This window comes from Gallinula chloropus (genome assembly GCF_964237585.1).
Source record: "Gallinula chloropus genome assembly, chromosome: 4".
Classification (NCBI taxonomy): Eukaryota; Metazoa; Chordata; class Aves; order Gruiformes; family Rallidae; genus Gallinula; species Gallinula chloropus.
In genome coordinates this window covers 83858104-83872717 of record NC_140088.1, presented here as the reverse complement: position 1 = coordinate 83872717, position 14614 = coordinate 83858104, and the positions used below count along the sequence as shown (strand labels likewise).

The 14614-nt window shown below is 51.9% G+C and overlaps 1 protein-coding gene across 1 annotated transcript; it reads right to left on the bottom strand.

The window, feature by feature from the left end:
• Positions 1–1098: 1098 nt before the first annotated feature.
• On the bottom strand, positions 1099–14219 carry CCT7 (chaperonin containing TCP1 subunit 7). Its single transcript, XM_084263571.1, has 12 exons — positions 14174–14219; positions 12139–12292; positions 10767–10873; positions 10192–10317; positions 9479–9531; positions 8280–8451; positions 6627–6791; positions 5393–5581; positions 4696–4793; positions 3864–3996; positions 2554–2760; positions 1099–1749 (listed from the first exon to the last, which is right to left on the bottom strand). Exons 1-12 carry the CDS (start codon positions 14177–14179, stop codon positions 1525–1527), a joined length of 1635 nt encoding a protein of 544 aa, XP_084119697.1. The 5' UTR covers positions 14180–14219; the 3' UTR covers positions 1099–1524.
• Positions 14220–14614: the final 395 nt, after the last annotated feature.

Here is a 14614-nt window from a genome sequence, read left to right as displayed (position 1 = left end):
GGAGCACTGGGGAGCCCAGAGGCAGCAGCAGGCAAAGGGAGAGCTCACAGCAGCAGCAAGATGAGATCTCGCATCACTGCAGAGCAGAAAGTCACTGTTTAACAGCCACAGCCAATGATGTCTGAACAGATGTGGAAGGAAAAAAGGCAACTGCTGGTGGAGGATCCTCAGTTCCTAGATTGCAGCCCCAGGAAGCTGGGGAGTGAAAGGCTGGAGTGTCATGGAGGAGCTGGGAACTGAGCTTCCTGGGGCTGTCCAGGGCACGGGGGACAGGATTGCAGGAAGAGCTGTCCCCCTCTGGCTCCCGGCAGCTGGAAGGGGAACCCTCAGCCCCCACTATGCGATCTGCAGGAGCAGCTGCCTGCAGAGGATCAGCTTTCACCTCAAAACACCACTAAAGAACATGGTCTTTACAGGAAAGCTGTAACCACTCACTTTCCTCCACACTGCTCACACTCTGAAAAATCACACCTCGACAAGAGACAATGGGTGATGAAGGGTGACAAGGGTCACACTAAGGGAGGTGCCAGATGCCTCTAACAGGGCTGGTACCAGCTGTTGTGTGACAGCACTTTAATGCAGGGCACAGAAACAACACCTTCTGTGGTGTAACAGACCACTAATGTGCCCAATTACAGGCATCTCAAAGGGCTGATACCAGACACCACCACATTTCTTCCACCACCTTCCTTCAACACTCCAACTCCCCAGACCCACATCTCCCCCAGGGTTTTCATGCCAGTGATGCCCCAAGCGCCAGTGTCTGTTCCTGAAGCACCACCAGCCCCCCACAGCTGGAGATGTCAGACACTGTTGCTGCCCTGAACAAAACCATGAGCGAACAAGATGTAAATGGCCCATGAAGCCAAAGCAGGTGGAAATGCCACTAAGCAAGACCAGAGAGCACCAAGAGAGGTACCAAGCATGGAAGCTGCCTGTCTTGGAAGCAGAGGGAACTGGGGGGCAGTGGGAACCAGCCCTGCTTCCCAGCACAGCGCCCGCTTTAAAACAGGGACAAACCCATTTTGACAGTTTAAGGTCAGGAGTTACCACCCTGCCGAACAAAACCAAGCAGCAGAGAACAGAGGAACATCCCAGTTTGCCACTGGAACAATCATCCTTTTATTGTGTGGGAGCCTGGGTTCAAAAACCCTGGCAGAAACATAATTAAAAAACAAAAAAAACCCCAGAAGTATAAATACAAACCGACCCCACATGCCTGTTGTGCCACCTGCCAGCGCTGGAGAGGGCTCTGACAGCTCAGCTTCCAAGGGGAAGGATGAGGCAAGCCTAAGGGGATCAGTGCTGTGTAGGAAATGTTGGGGCAGGGCATCTCCCAGGAGGCAGCCACTGAGGAGGCCAAGATTTGACTCTAATTAAACAAGGCCAGTGGTTGCCTGAAAGGCCTTGAAACAGCCATCTGGTCAAGGGCCCGTTAATTAAGCTAGAAATCAATTCTTTTTCCACTTTGTACGTCGGAGGAGCACACCAGCCCCTGTCACAGCGCCGCCAGGGCGTGGGGTCTCAGTGGTTGTGGGGTCTGCCTCGGCCCCGGCCCCGCCCACCGGGTGCAGCATCCACGGTGGAACGAGGGTTCTTGATGGTTTCATCCACAGACACAATGAGGCAGGCGGCCTCGGAGGCGGCCGTCAGCGCGTTGATGCGCACGATGGCCGGTTCCCACACGCAGGCCTCGAAGTTATCGGCGATATCCTCATTGTTCACGTCCACGCCGTACCACATGCCTCCCTGGGGAGAGAAGAGGGAAGAGGGTCTTTGTGAAAGGGCTGGTCAGGTCTTTGGGGCCAGCACCCTGGGAAACAGACAAATGCTCTGGGAGAGGCAGACTGGGCCTTGCTGTATGAAGGAGGAGGGAAGCGCAGAGGGTAAAACCCTGCCAAACCCCAAAAGGGTTTGCTGTCAAACAGCGCCAGCAAAGCCTCATCAGACAGGCTGGAAGCCTTGCAGGGCCCCATCACTCCCCTACCACACCCCCATTTTTTACAACCCAAGATACAGCCTCTCATTTCAGGGTTATTTCCCTTAACCCCACAGTCATTAGCAGGATGAAACACTGTGTGGGTGACCCTACAAAGAGGCAGCCGCTTCCTAGAGAAGCCAAGGAGCAACCTCCAACTGCCCGTGCACACGTGCTCCACAAGACCCAAAACAATCACAAGCCATAAGGAGCTTCAGCCTGCAGCTCCTCTGGAAAACACAGAGGCTTGGCCAACTTCTATACTCTAATTACTTTAATGTTTAATATAGAATCCTCCCTCCTGACAAATGATAACAGTTTTAAAAGCAAATCCAAACTCTCAGCTCTCCAAGTCACCCGACAGCTGCGATCAAAGGGAAAACAGATCCTATTTCCTTTTATAGAAGCCTGCACCAAGCCCACACTTGATCTGGAAACAAACCACAGCATTTAACCAAAGGGCACAAGCCTAACATGGGCTTAGCCTGACTACACCGGATCCATTGGGCTCTAGGAAGAACAGGAGGAGCTCACAGGCTCCTGGTTCTCCAGTGGGATCAGAGGCAGGCACCCACCTGTGCGTGTTTGGCTCGGAGCTTGTTCAGGATGTTGGTGGCATCGAAGCCAGCGTTGTCGCAGAGCTGTCGGGGAATGATCTCGAGGGCTTTAGCATAAGCACCTATCAGCAGCTGCTGCTTGCCAGGAATGGTCCTGGAATAGTCCCGGAGGTACTTGGAAAGCTCCATCTCTATCGCACCACCGCCAGCAACTACAGAGTCATTCTGGAAGAAAAGGGGGAAAAACTCTCACTCTTGTTCCAGGAAGGGAAAAGTCTCCTTTCCTGCAAGTGTTGCATGTCAGGGTGATGCAGACACAGCAGGCCTGAGGGAGCTACAGCCCAGGTGGCTGCTGTCCCTGGGAGTGCCTGCCAGCTTGACTGGGAGCATGACAAACAGGCCAGAAACCTCCAGTGGCAGTTGCCAGCAGCTCTTTTGAGTGATGTGCACAATAGAGGGGTGGTTTGGGGATGCTGTACCAGAGGAGGGACAGCAAAACACAGTCCCCAGCACAGATTGCTTCTGTAAAAAATTCAAAACTGAAGATATTTGCAGCACCATTTAGCAGCCAAGTTCTGTTATTGCCCCCCCCCTCCCTATTTGCTTCAGTAGGGAGAGCAGGATGTTCTCTCTGAAAGCAAAACAGTTCCAAAAAATCCTGACATGCTTCTTCCCATCCCCTCAGGGCACTCAGCCTCAAAGCTGTTTTTAACCAGCAACCACCACATTAACACGTTATTATGCATAACCCAGAAACACCCGCAGTCAGGCAGCATCTATCACAGGGGACCAGCAACTCCACAAGCAGAACTCATGCTCACACATGCCTCAGACTTCTCTCCTGGTGCTCCTTCACAGCCAAGGGACAGTTACCCCTCCCACTGGTCACCAAGAGGGGCCAAGTGGCTTTACGAGGTGCTGACAGGCACATGAGATCAACCTCACTGTTCAAATCTATTGAAGACCTACTCCAAACACCCAAAATCTCACGTTCTCTTTAGGATGGGGGTGTTTACAGAACCCACCACAACCTGAGAAGCATGAGTTATGACCGTACTGAGAAGGCAAAAACCAAACATGCCTGAGAAGCACCTGACACCGCTGCAATGACAGTGCTGCTTTGGCCACAGAACAGCACTCAAGTTAGTCAATCAGACACTGCCTGTCTGTGCACTCAGCTCTACTGGCTGAGAGCTCCCAGCCTCTCCCAAGAGGCCTGAGCCAAACACTGGTGTGTGAAAAGGTTTCTAGAAAGAGTTACAGTGGTGCCAGGTTGGATCAGAAACCCAGGGCCAATGTGACAGGGAGGTGTCTCCACTGGTCCTCACCTTGATGGCTCTCCTCACGATCATGATGGCATCGTGCAGGGAGCGTTCCGTCTCCTCCATGAACTGCTCCGCGCCCCCTCGCAGGATTATCGTGCAGGTCTTTGCCTTCGGGCAGCCTGTGAAGAAGTTATACCTGCCAAGCACCACACAAGAGGGGTTAAGGCCACAGAGAAGCAGTGCTACTGCTGAGCAGGCTTTCCACAGACAAAACAGTAGAGGAACAGAGCTCTTCACAGGCCAGGTGCACACCTGCAACTGCCTCACTCTACACAGTGTCCCCATCAGAGCCTGAGCCAAGACGAACCAGAGCCAGGCAATATACAAGCGAAATTCAAGCTGACCCAGGAAAATCCACTCTCCTCCTGTTGCCAGGGCCTCACACTAAAGTGGTGCTCTCCTTTTCACCTGGCAGGAGCACAGCAGATGTCAGTGGACAGCCCCAAAGAGGATTTCTCCTCTAGTGATGGCAAGAACCCCACTATAAAGTACCCAGCTTCATCTGCACCAACACTGAAGCATCACTCTGGGATATCAGACAAGTGCCACAACCACCCCCAAAAGGTGCTGCTTTTGAGCAACAAATAGGAGTATGTCAGTCTGCTTTCTGCCAGGCACTGGGGAATAAATAGGTATTTTTAAAAGTATATAAAAGAGGGAAGATTTGGATGAAAGTTTACTCTTGCCCCCTCCCACAGCAGCAATAACACAATCTTGTTTTCACAACATCAACTTGAAAGATGCTCAAACCTGCCAATGCTCAGACACTAACTTTCCAGATTGTAAGTACCTGAGTGCTTACACAGGACCACAGGTTCACAGCTGGTGTACTTACCTCTCTCCCCCAATCTGAGTCTCCTCAAAGAGTTCACATCTGCCCAGAACATCGTCTGACAGGGCGTTGACACTAGTCTGAATGGAACCGCCGCAGGCCTGCAGAGGAAGGAGATAAAGCACAGCATCACCAGCACTGACAAACAAGACAAATTTGCCCAGCAGGTTCCCACTGTTCAGAGACAAACCAGGCTCTTAGCTGATGCAAAACCACCCCGCAGGCCAGATTCAGGAAAATAAAAAACCCTTCTACTTTCCTCCCATCTCATGCATGTAGACAGGCTACCAACATCAGAAATAATCCTCGACAGCAAAACAAGATTATGCTTCTCTAAGTGCTGACTCACAGGCTCTGGAGTCCAGCAGCTACCAAAAGGAAGCTTAGAAAAAAAACCCAGTCAGGGTGGAGAGGCAAGAGCCAGGGGAAGTAAACCTCTACCAACACTGGGTACAGAGCCTAATGTGTAACAGCATCAGAGAAGCAAAAAAAGCAGTGGAAATACAATTAGTGTGGGATTGTGTGTTTCACCAAGGAACAGCTTCATCAGCATACAGCAATTAACACAACCACCACACTGACAAGAAGTTGTAAGGAACAGTGTGTTCAGTCACAGACTGTTGCCCTGTTTTGGGACTGACCAGCCTGGCAGTGTTAAGGACCAAATCAGAAGTCTTCATTCTGGACCAAGGCAGCTCACCATCATAGTCCGCTTGAGATCTTCTTCTGGGACACGGCCAGCACAAAACATGTCTCGATCTGCAAAGTACTGAGTAGCCACATCACCAATAGGGAGCTTGGACAAGACAACTTTGGCTCCTGACTTGTGGATTTTGTCTAGTTTGTCATACAAGATGCTCCACTCGGCATCCACAATGGCCTGGTAATCCTAGGAGGGACAGGGAGAGAAAGGGGAGAGCGCTCAGGTTACAAAGGATCACAGTCACCATCCCACAGCTCCAGGAAAGGGAGAGCTCTTCTCAAGCAAAGGCAGCAGTGCTGCCAGGCAGCTGCTTTCCAAGACTTGCAGGTGATTTTAGGTCACCCCATTTTATGCCAGAGTCACATCTGTTAAAATGCTTCCAGCAGCAAAACCGAGCTGATGAACTGACAGAGAGGGAGCAACAGCTCAAGAGAGCACAAGGAGGAAGGAGGGATTACACCGATGTCTGAGGTGTCTGCAGAACTGTGTGTGCATGCTGGGGGGAGAGACAGGCTGTATCTGTCACAGGAAAACCACAGTCCTGAGAAGCCTTGTGCTTTACCAGCATGCCCAGGCCTGACAAGCCCCACACACAAGCCTGCCATGTTGTAGCTCTCAGAGAAACACAGCCAGACAGCTTCCAACAGCACAGGGCAACACCACACACAGCAGCCAACTGCAACAGAAGAGATCACTGCGTTCACCACAGCAGAGAGTAACTTTAAGGAAGCAACTGCTGAGATCTCACTGGGGCCAAGCCCCCTAAAGCAAAGCAGCCACAGGTCTTGGGTTACCACAATTACACAGGAACCAAATGCATACATCACAGTACTTTCCAAGGTGTCAGAGAACAACCGTGTTTCAGAAAGGTGTTTTAACAAGATGGAAAGAGAACTGCTGTCTGAATGGCTACCTCACTTAAACACACAGAGGCTCTTTCAGCACCTAAAGCACTGCTTTAAGCTTTCCCTGCATGCAAGGCCACTCGTTAGGCACAAAGAAGTCACCAATGAAGCACAATGACCAAGCAGAAACACACCCTAAACCTGCTGCAATTTCAAGTCTGCCATACCCTTCTCCCCAGCTGGGCAGCATGACCCATCAGCTATTTTCAGGGAGGCAGGGGGGAAGGATGTGCAGAAGGCAATTCCATCTATCCAACCAGCTCTCAAGCAGCCACAATGTCTTGCAGGCACAAGGAAGCAGGCCAGGCTCTGCTCTCAGCTCTTACCTCCACTGTGTTTACTCTGACTTCAGCATTGTCCTTCTCAGCTTTGAGCTCCAGCTCCACATTCAGCAGGGCTATCTTGGGTGACTGGTACTTCTTGGGCTGCATTTCAAACCCAGCATAAGAGAAGGTCTTCTTAAAGGCAACTCCGGCCACCAGCTGAGAGTCCTTGAAGACAGAGGGTTGTGTTAGGTTCAGCCTCACAAGGTTTTTCTCAACAGGGTTAATCACTCCCACAGGAAAGTCCCTGCTTTCTGAGTCCTCATTTACAAAGCATTCACCAACAGCCCTCTCCTTTGGTTAACCCACTTTTAGAGAAGATAAGCAGCAAATATTTTCTCTCTATTCACACAGCCAGCTGCTATCACTTCCTTTCTACCCAAGATGCCACAGCAAAAGATGCTATACACAATCTGAAGATCAAGGGATGGAGCAATCTGTTCTCTCTCTGATGTCTTTCCCATTTCTCCCTTTGAAGATGGATACTTCTCATCCACCACCCCACATTCGAGAGGGGGTGGTTTGCCCTGGTTTGTTCTTTCCAAGCTCCATCACCAGCTGGGGGACTGGTTTGCAGCAGGCTTGCCCTGCCCAACACTGCCCCCTTAAGTGAACTTCTCGACTGGGAGAAAAATCAGCAGCTAAACCTCCTTCCCCTTAAGAATCTAACCACCCACTGCAGACTGGGCTCTGCCCAGCAACAGAGGCCCAGTGGGAACCTGTCCCTCCTGAGCTAGGACAAGCACAGACTTTCTCTGCTCTAGCTGACAAGGTGAGATGACCCAGGATCTCTCACACACCAACACTGAAAATTATTGCACTGATTTATTTGCCTCATCCTCACACAGGTCTCTGAGGAGTCTGACAGCAGGATACAAGGGCAAAACAATATGGAGAGATGCGTTTATCCAGAACAGGAGACACCACCCTCCCCAGGGGACCAATTTCTACAAGCTTCAGAATACCAGCAGGCCCAGACACCACAAAAAACAGATGCTGAAACGTTCCTAATTCACTAAATTAGTTGTCTGGGCAAGATAATGGTGTAATTATACTGTCTCTTCTCAATGAAAATGCTCACACAGAGTGTTTACAGACAGTAACAGTCACAGAATTGTAATTCACAGAGACTGTGGTGGGCTTTACTTTTCAGCTGAAGGGTCCCAGTTAACAGGTCAGACCTACACAGGATACAGGAGAGCATGGACACACCAGCCCAAGAACAACCCTCTACCACACACCTGCCCACCCAGACTGGCTCCTTTGCAACATTTTCTCTGCATTTTTTCCCAACCTGGTACTCCTACATTCAACCACTGCTGTGCTGCTTTTGGTTCAAGAAGTAAAAAAGAGTCCTCACACAAAAAAAGTCATCATCTGCAGACATATAAATGGAATTTGTATCAGTAACAACACTCACAGCAAAGGGCAGTGAGATCAGAGAGTGTTTGGCTCAATAAAACAGATCCTCTAACTACAGAAGAGAAATCCAGCCCTGCTTGCTATGCTTCTTCCTCACATCAACAGCTCTGTTTCACTTTGGTAATTCCCAAACAGGCACAATCAAGCTGGGCTGCACTTCTGCTCGAGTCAAGCCATGAAGGAGCTGTGAGCACTGCCTCCTATCCTAGCAGGACAGGATCTGACACAACTTACTTCCAAAGCACCTCCTTGCACCTTCTTTATTCCAATCATTTTGAGTTGTAACAAGTCATCTAACATCATGACAGCATCTACGACCATCTTGGAGAAGAACTCCTTGCTCTGGGAGATGAGCTTAGAGCTCAGGGCTGTGGCTGCACACTTCTCCAGCAGGCTTCTCTGCTCCCTGCAAGGAATGACAAAACAAAGCCTGGTTTGTTTACTTGTTCTTTTCACAAGCTCCTAAAACATCATGCCTGGTGGGATTAATCCACTCTGGTAGAGGCAAAGATCAGCTCCCTTCTGTTAATGGGGAAAGGTGGCACACAGATGCCCAAGCCCAGACTAGCCAAGCATGACTCTCCCATTTAGAGCCCAAGCAGTGGACCAGCACTGAGACCAGGGCAGTTGGCTTTTAGACACAGCAGTCCTGAGCAAAACCAGCAGGGCTCAGCATCCCTTCCTTCACCCAAAGGCAGAAGGAGGCTTCTTTAATCCCTCTCCAAGTAGCAGAGTCTCTAAAATGTTCATTCAGGTAACACATGCCCTAACAGATGGGATGATGGAAGAGACTCCAGGGAAATAAGGATCCGACTCCCAGGCTCTGCCACCCCAGTTACTGCTGACCATGGGAGCTGCTATTTCCCACTACAGGACAGCAAAAAACTCACCACTCTGTCTTGGAGATGGTTAAGCAACTTGAAATCTTACTGCAGGTAGTAGTAAGGTCAGATCAAATAGACAAGTTCAAAATGCATGGAGAAAATGAACTCTGGGATTCTCACCTCCATTGAAGGGATGGTTTCCTTGCTGCTATCAGCTATCTAATGTCACCTATTCAACAGCTAAAGAGTAATCTGACTTCCAGAGAAGCACTAAGCATTTTACACTGTCACTGATGGCAGCAAAAGGTGCAAGTCTCCACCACCACTGAAAAATTTAATCAGGACACTTATTTTAGTACCTAGCTTCCTCCATGTACACTGGAAGAAACCAGCCTATATTCTTCACTGCAGCCCAAGTGAGTGCACAGCATCTCCCCCAGAGGAGCAGGAAATTCCAACAAAACCTCGAGAATAACCCTGGTGTGGGGCCACAGCTGCTTGAGCCAACCTCAAGACCCCAGCCAGAGCCACAGCAGGAGTCAGTAATACCCTTGCACCAGCTAAGTGAAGCCCAGCTAGACAACCAGGTCATCTGTAAGGGAAACTTACTCTTTATCTTCCTTCTTCACTGTAACAGCAATGTCTTTTATCTTGTTTACAGCCTGTCAAAACACAAGCCAACAGCTGGATTAATGATTCATGCTCACAAGCTGATCAGATCTTCATCTTTTCTCTTTGTATTTTATGTTACTTTTTATTCCCTACTTCAATGTCAGTCAAGTTTCAAGCATTTAAGCTATTCCACCTCTTCTAGCAGAGTAATTCTAAGAAACACACCAACCTAAGATGTAGAGGACTGGGAAGAGGCTTAGAGCTGCTCCACTGCATTCAACAGATATCTGGGGAACCAACAGGCTACTGAAGGAGTTCACCTCCAGAGAAGGTTCAGGTTAAGAGGACTGATCAATACACTTCACAAGACATAATGCTTACCAAGAAGTAGATGAAATGAAGAGAATGGGAAATTAATTTTCCCATTTATTCTTCCTTGGAGCAAAACCAAGGGAAGCAATAGTGCTCAAGAGGTACTGGCTGGTAGTAACAGCTCACTGGCACCAGAAAGGCAGCTGGTGTTTGCAGTAAGACATTATGAGACCTCTACTGTTCACTCCTCAAGCCCATCCTTACTGAATTTCACCTGAAGTGTGTTACTGTTATGGCTCAGAACTGCTCCACCAGATGCTCTGGGGAGAGCCCAGCAAACCCCTCAGACCTGCAGCAGCAGCTGAGCCCTCCCTCGGTCACAAGCAGTGCTGCCTTACCAGCTGCGTGGCTGTGCGGAAGGCACGGATGATGATCTGAGGATGGAGGCCTTCCTCCACGTGGGGCTTCACCTGCTTCAGGAACTCAGCAGCAAGCAGAGTTACAGATGTGGTACCATCACCAACCTGCACGGAGGGGAAACACTGTGTCATTCACACACCATGGAGCTGCTGTGATAGCGGCTTCAAAGCCACACAAGGGCTTAAAGAGGCAACCAGATTTCACAGCTGTGTCTGTTCACAGATTTGCAGCTGGATTCTTAAGTGATTAAAAAGGACTGGGGTCAGATTAAAACCCATTTGAGAGTGAAGGCTCATTTCCCAGTCACCTACAGTCACAAAATGTGACCTTTGTGTCTTTGCAATTTCCAAACTCCCCACCAGCTCTGGCTGAAACGGCGTAAGAGATTGGCAAGTTATCAGCAAAGAGAAGGCATCAATAAAGAAACCAGAACAAATGCCAGCACTCCATGAGGTATTCCCACCCATTAACACAAACTCCACAGAACCACTGACCAGAGCAAACCTACTGCTGCATTTTAACCCCTCTGAGCTGAGCCAGGTTGATGTCCTACCTCTGCATCTTGAGATTTGGCGATGTCCACTAACGTCTTCGCAGCCGGGTGGACGACATCAAGGAGCTTCAGGATGGTGGCCCCATCATTAGAGATGGTGGCTTTGCCTAGGGTTGAGGTAGAAATGGAAGTCAAGCTCGACTGCCAAGCAAAGCCCTGGTCACTGTGAAAGGCACCCAACATGCCAGGGAGCTTTTCAGACCTGGGAGAGGCATTAACACAATAGGAACTGCAGACCAGTCAGCCTCACTGTGCTTCACCGTGTCACCTTTCAAGACACAGGTGGCTCCAACTTATTATGCTGCAGTGTTCCCCACTCAAGCCCTGGTCCTGCTTCACTGTGAGTTTTGTCATGTCTGAACCACCACCCTATGCACAGGGGGAGCCCAGAATAGCTGTTTCGGAGGGTGTCTCAGCAGGTGCCTCCATTCCCTATCAACAGATCTTTTTAGTCTGGCTTTGGAGCAGATTAAGTGAAGTCAACATGAGTTCAGATCAACTTTCCAGATCAATCTCAGTTAACAGGGGCTTTCAATTAGTTAAATTTCCCTTTTTCTTCTCAAAAGCCTTCCCAGACAGATAAAATCAGATATTCTAGGCTGACATTCACATGAAGAAAGAGACTAGAAATCGAGAGAGAGAGAGACTAGAAATCAAGAGAGAGACTAGAAATCAATCATATTAGCTGTTAGGTAAATTTACATACAATTCTCCTTTTTAATAGAAGTTATTACAGTTCCTCCTAGTAAAAAAGAGGATAAAGACAAGACTAAGACCTTCTACTCCACCCTTCAGTACGAGCGATAAAAAACAAATACAGGTGACTTCATATGAGTCTTTTCAGAGGAGGGGGGCACACCTCATCCCTAAATCACACCCTAAAAAACTCCATCAACCCAGTAACATCCACTGGCTTCAAGCTCAGTCACAAATGCTGAGTAACTCTACACATACTGTGAGCCTCACTTAAAAAAAACCCAAAACTGAATAGAGAAGGTGAGGGAACGCTGAAGACCAGGTTCAAGGCACACGTTCTCCTTTCTGGCATGGACCTACTCTTACATAGTCCCATGAACCCTGGATCTACCTGTGCTCACCACAAAGACCACAGCTGCCTTAACTCAGGCTGGCAGGCAGCGAACAGGCAGTTCCTCAGGTGGGTCTGACAATTCTCTTCAACAGCACAGGGCAGAGTCACAGTGTTAAACTGAGCCAGAAACTGAACCTCTACTGTGACAGTTCAGTATGGAGGAAGTTGAAGTCTGCGTGTATGCAACTGCTGGCTCTAACTGAGAGACACAAACTGCCCTTCAAGATTATTTCTGAGTGACTTTTCCACGTGGCTGTGAGGGGCCCACTGCCCAGCGCTTACCCCGGTCATCCACAATGAGCTTGTCCATGCCCCGAGGCCCCAGGGTGGTGCGCACGGCTTCTGCGATCACCTGGCAGGCATTGATGTTACTGACGAGCTGAGGGATCCCCTGCGAGGTGTCCGTGCCCTCCTTCAGCAGGATAACCGGTGTTGGCTGAGGAGAGAGAACCCACAGAACCATTACTCCAGTCCCAACAGCCTGCAGACAACCTGCAGTTAACTCCTCAGCAAACTACCATCACAGACAACAAAAGCCCAAGACCAAAACCTGAGGCCTCAGTAAAATCCCCCAGCCAGCAGTGTGCCCTGGGGGCTGAGAGAGCCAATGGGATCCTGGGGGGCATCCGGAGGAGTGTGGCCAGCAGGTCAAATGAGGTGATTCTCCCCCTCTACTCTGCCCTGCTCAGGCCCCACCTGGAGTATTGTGTCCAGTTCTGGGCTCCCTGGGATAAAAAAGACAGGGATCTCCTGGAGAGAGTCCGGAGGAGGCTACGGAGATGATGAAGGGCCTGGAGCATCTCCCCTGTGAGGAAAGGCTGAGTGAGCTGGGGCTGTTCAGCCCAGAGAAAAGAAGACTGAGGGGGGACCTAATCAAAGTTTATAAATATCTTAAGGATGGGATGCAGGGGGAAATGGGCAGCCCCTTTTCAGTGCTCTGTGGGGACAGGACAAGGGGCAATGGCTGCAAGTTGGAGCACAGGAAGTTCCACACCAACATGGGGAAGAACTTTTCCCCAGTGAGGGTGCCAGAGCCCTGGGACAGGCTGCCCAGGGGGTGTGGAGTCTCCTTCTCTGGAGAGATTCCAGCCCCGTCTGGACGCCTGAGTGATATGTCCTAGGGAGCTGCTTTGGCAGGGGGGTTGGACCCGATGATCTCTCGAGGTCCCTTCCAACCCCTACGATTCTGTGATTCTGATTCACACAACCTAACTGCTTTGTCTCCCCCAGTGTAACTGGAATTCACCCAAGTGCCTCCAGTACACACTCTGGGACCATACTGCAACCGTCCCCAAAAGAAGTGGGATTCCTCTGCCAAGCCAGCAAACTTCTCATTTCGATGCCAGACCGGAGAAGGCAGCACACACAGGAGTTACTAAGACAGCACAGAGAGCTGCAACTGTAGCACTGGGTTTCTTTTACTATGCAGTAAGATGTCCAGCAGAAGAGGTGCAGCGTCCAGCCTCAGATCAGTGTCCAAGCTGCTCCGAGGATGACAATTGCTGGAAGGCGCTTTTACAGCGAGATGGTTACACCTGCCTGGCAGCAAACTGTGCTCAGGCTCAGAGGGTACCCCAGACAGGGGTTTCTCGCTGCCCAGGGCGTGTGGCAGCCCTTTTCGGAAGGCAAGCATGCCTTGCGGGCAAAGCTCACGCAAAGTCCCCACACAGCCAAAGCTCGGGAGGCACCTAAACAGCCACCTGCGGGCAAAGAGCGACATGATACGCCGGCTGCTGCGCTGCGGCGGGCCGGTGTGCGCGGGAGCGCGGCCTGAGCATCACCGCGCGGCTCCCTACACGCCGGGGAAGACTGTGTGGAGGAAGCCGTGCCGAGTTCCCCCACGCCCACCTCGGCTGGGAACCCAACGGAGGAGAAGCCCTGGCGTCCCCGAGGAAGCCGGGGCAGCGGCACACGCCTGCCCGCTCCCGAACGCGGGGCCCCGAGCTGCGGAGCGCCGGAGTCCAAAGGCGGGGCGGAGCGGGGGGCTGTGCTGGGCCGTGCGGCTGACGGGCCGCGGCGGAGGGCGCGGGCCGGGGCTCCAGGAGAGCCAGGCAACTCCCAGCACGCACCGCTCCCACCCAGCGCCTCTCGCCCGGGTCCGGGACTCCAGCGGGAGCCGGAGCCCGTCTTGCCGCCTCACGCCCCTGCAGGCCTCTGCGGCAGGGCGGCCTCTGCCATTCCCGCCCCAGCCCGACCGCGCACCGGGCCCGCCACAACCACGCCGAACGCGGCCCCTGGAAGGCGGCGGAGGCCGAGCGGGCCGCTCCCCGGGCGGCGGGGCGCGGCAGCGGCGAGGATGGCGGCGGATGCCACTCACCATCATCCTGGCGGCGCTCCCGGCTGCTGCCCGCTCAGACAGAGACCACCCCACAATGCACCGCGCCCGCCGAGAAGCTTCCCCGGGGCGGGAGGGGAGGTGCCCGTTGCTAGGAGACCGCTCTGTGGTATGGCCGGACAGAGCGGCCCCCGCGAGGCGCTCTTCCTTCCCGAACAACCACAGAGAGAGGCAGGGAGGTGCAGCCGGCCCGGGTGGGCGGCTCGCCGCCTGCCAGGGGACGAAGCGGGCAACGGGTCTCAGAGCGCACCGGATTGGACGGTGGCGCGTTATTTGGCAGGGCCGGCCGAGGGTACACCGAGACCCCGCCGGCCCGGGAACGGCCCCCGAACTGACATTCACCCCGGCGCTGCGCAGGCCTCCGCACCGTCCCGCCTCCGTGTCTCAGAAGATTGATGGCGGCTCCGACCAATAGGAAGACGC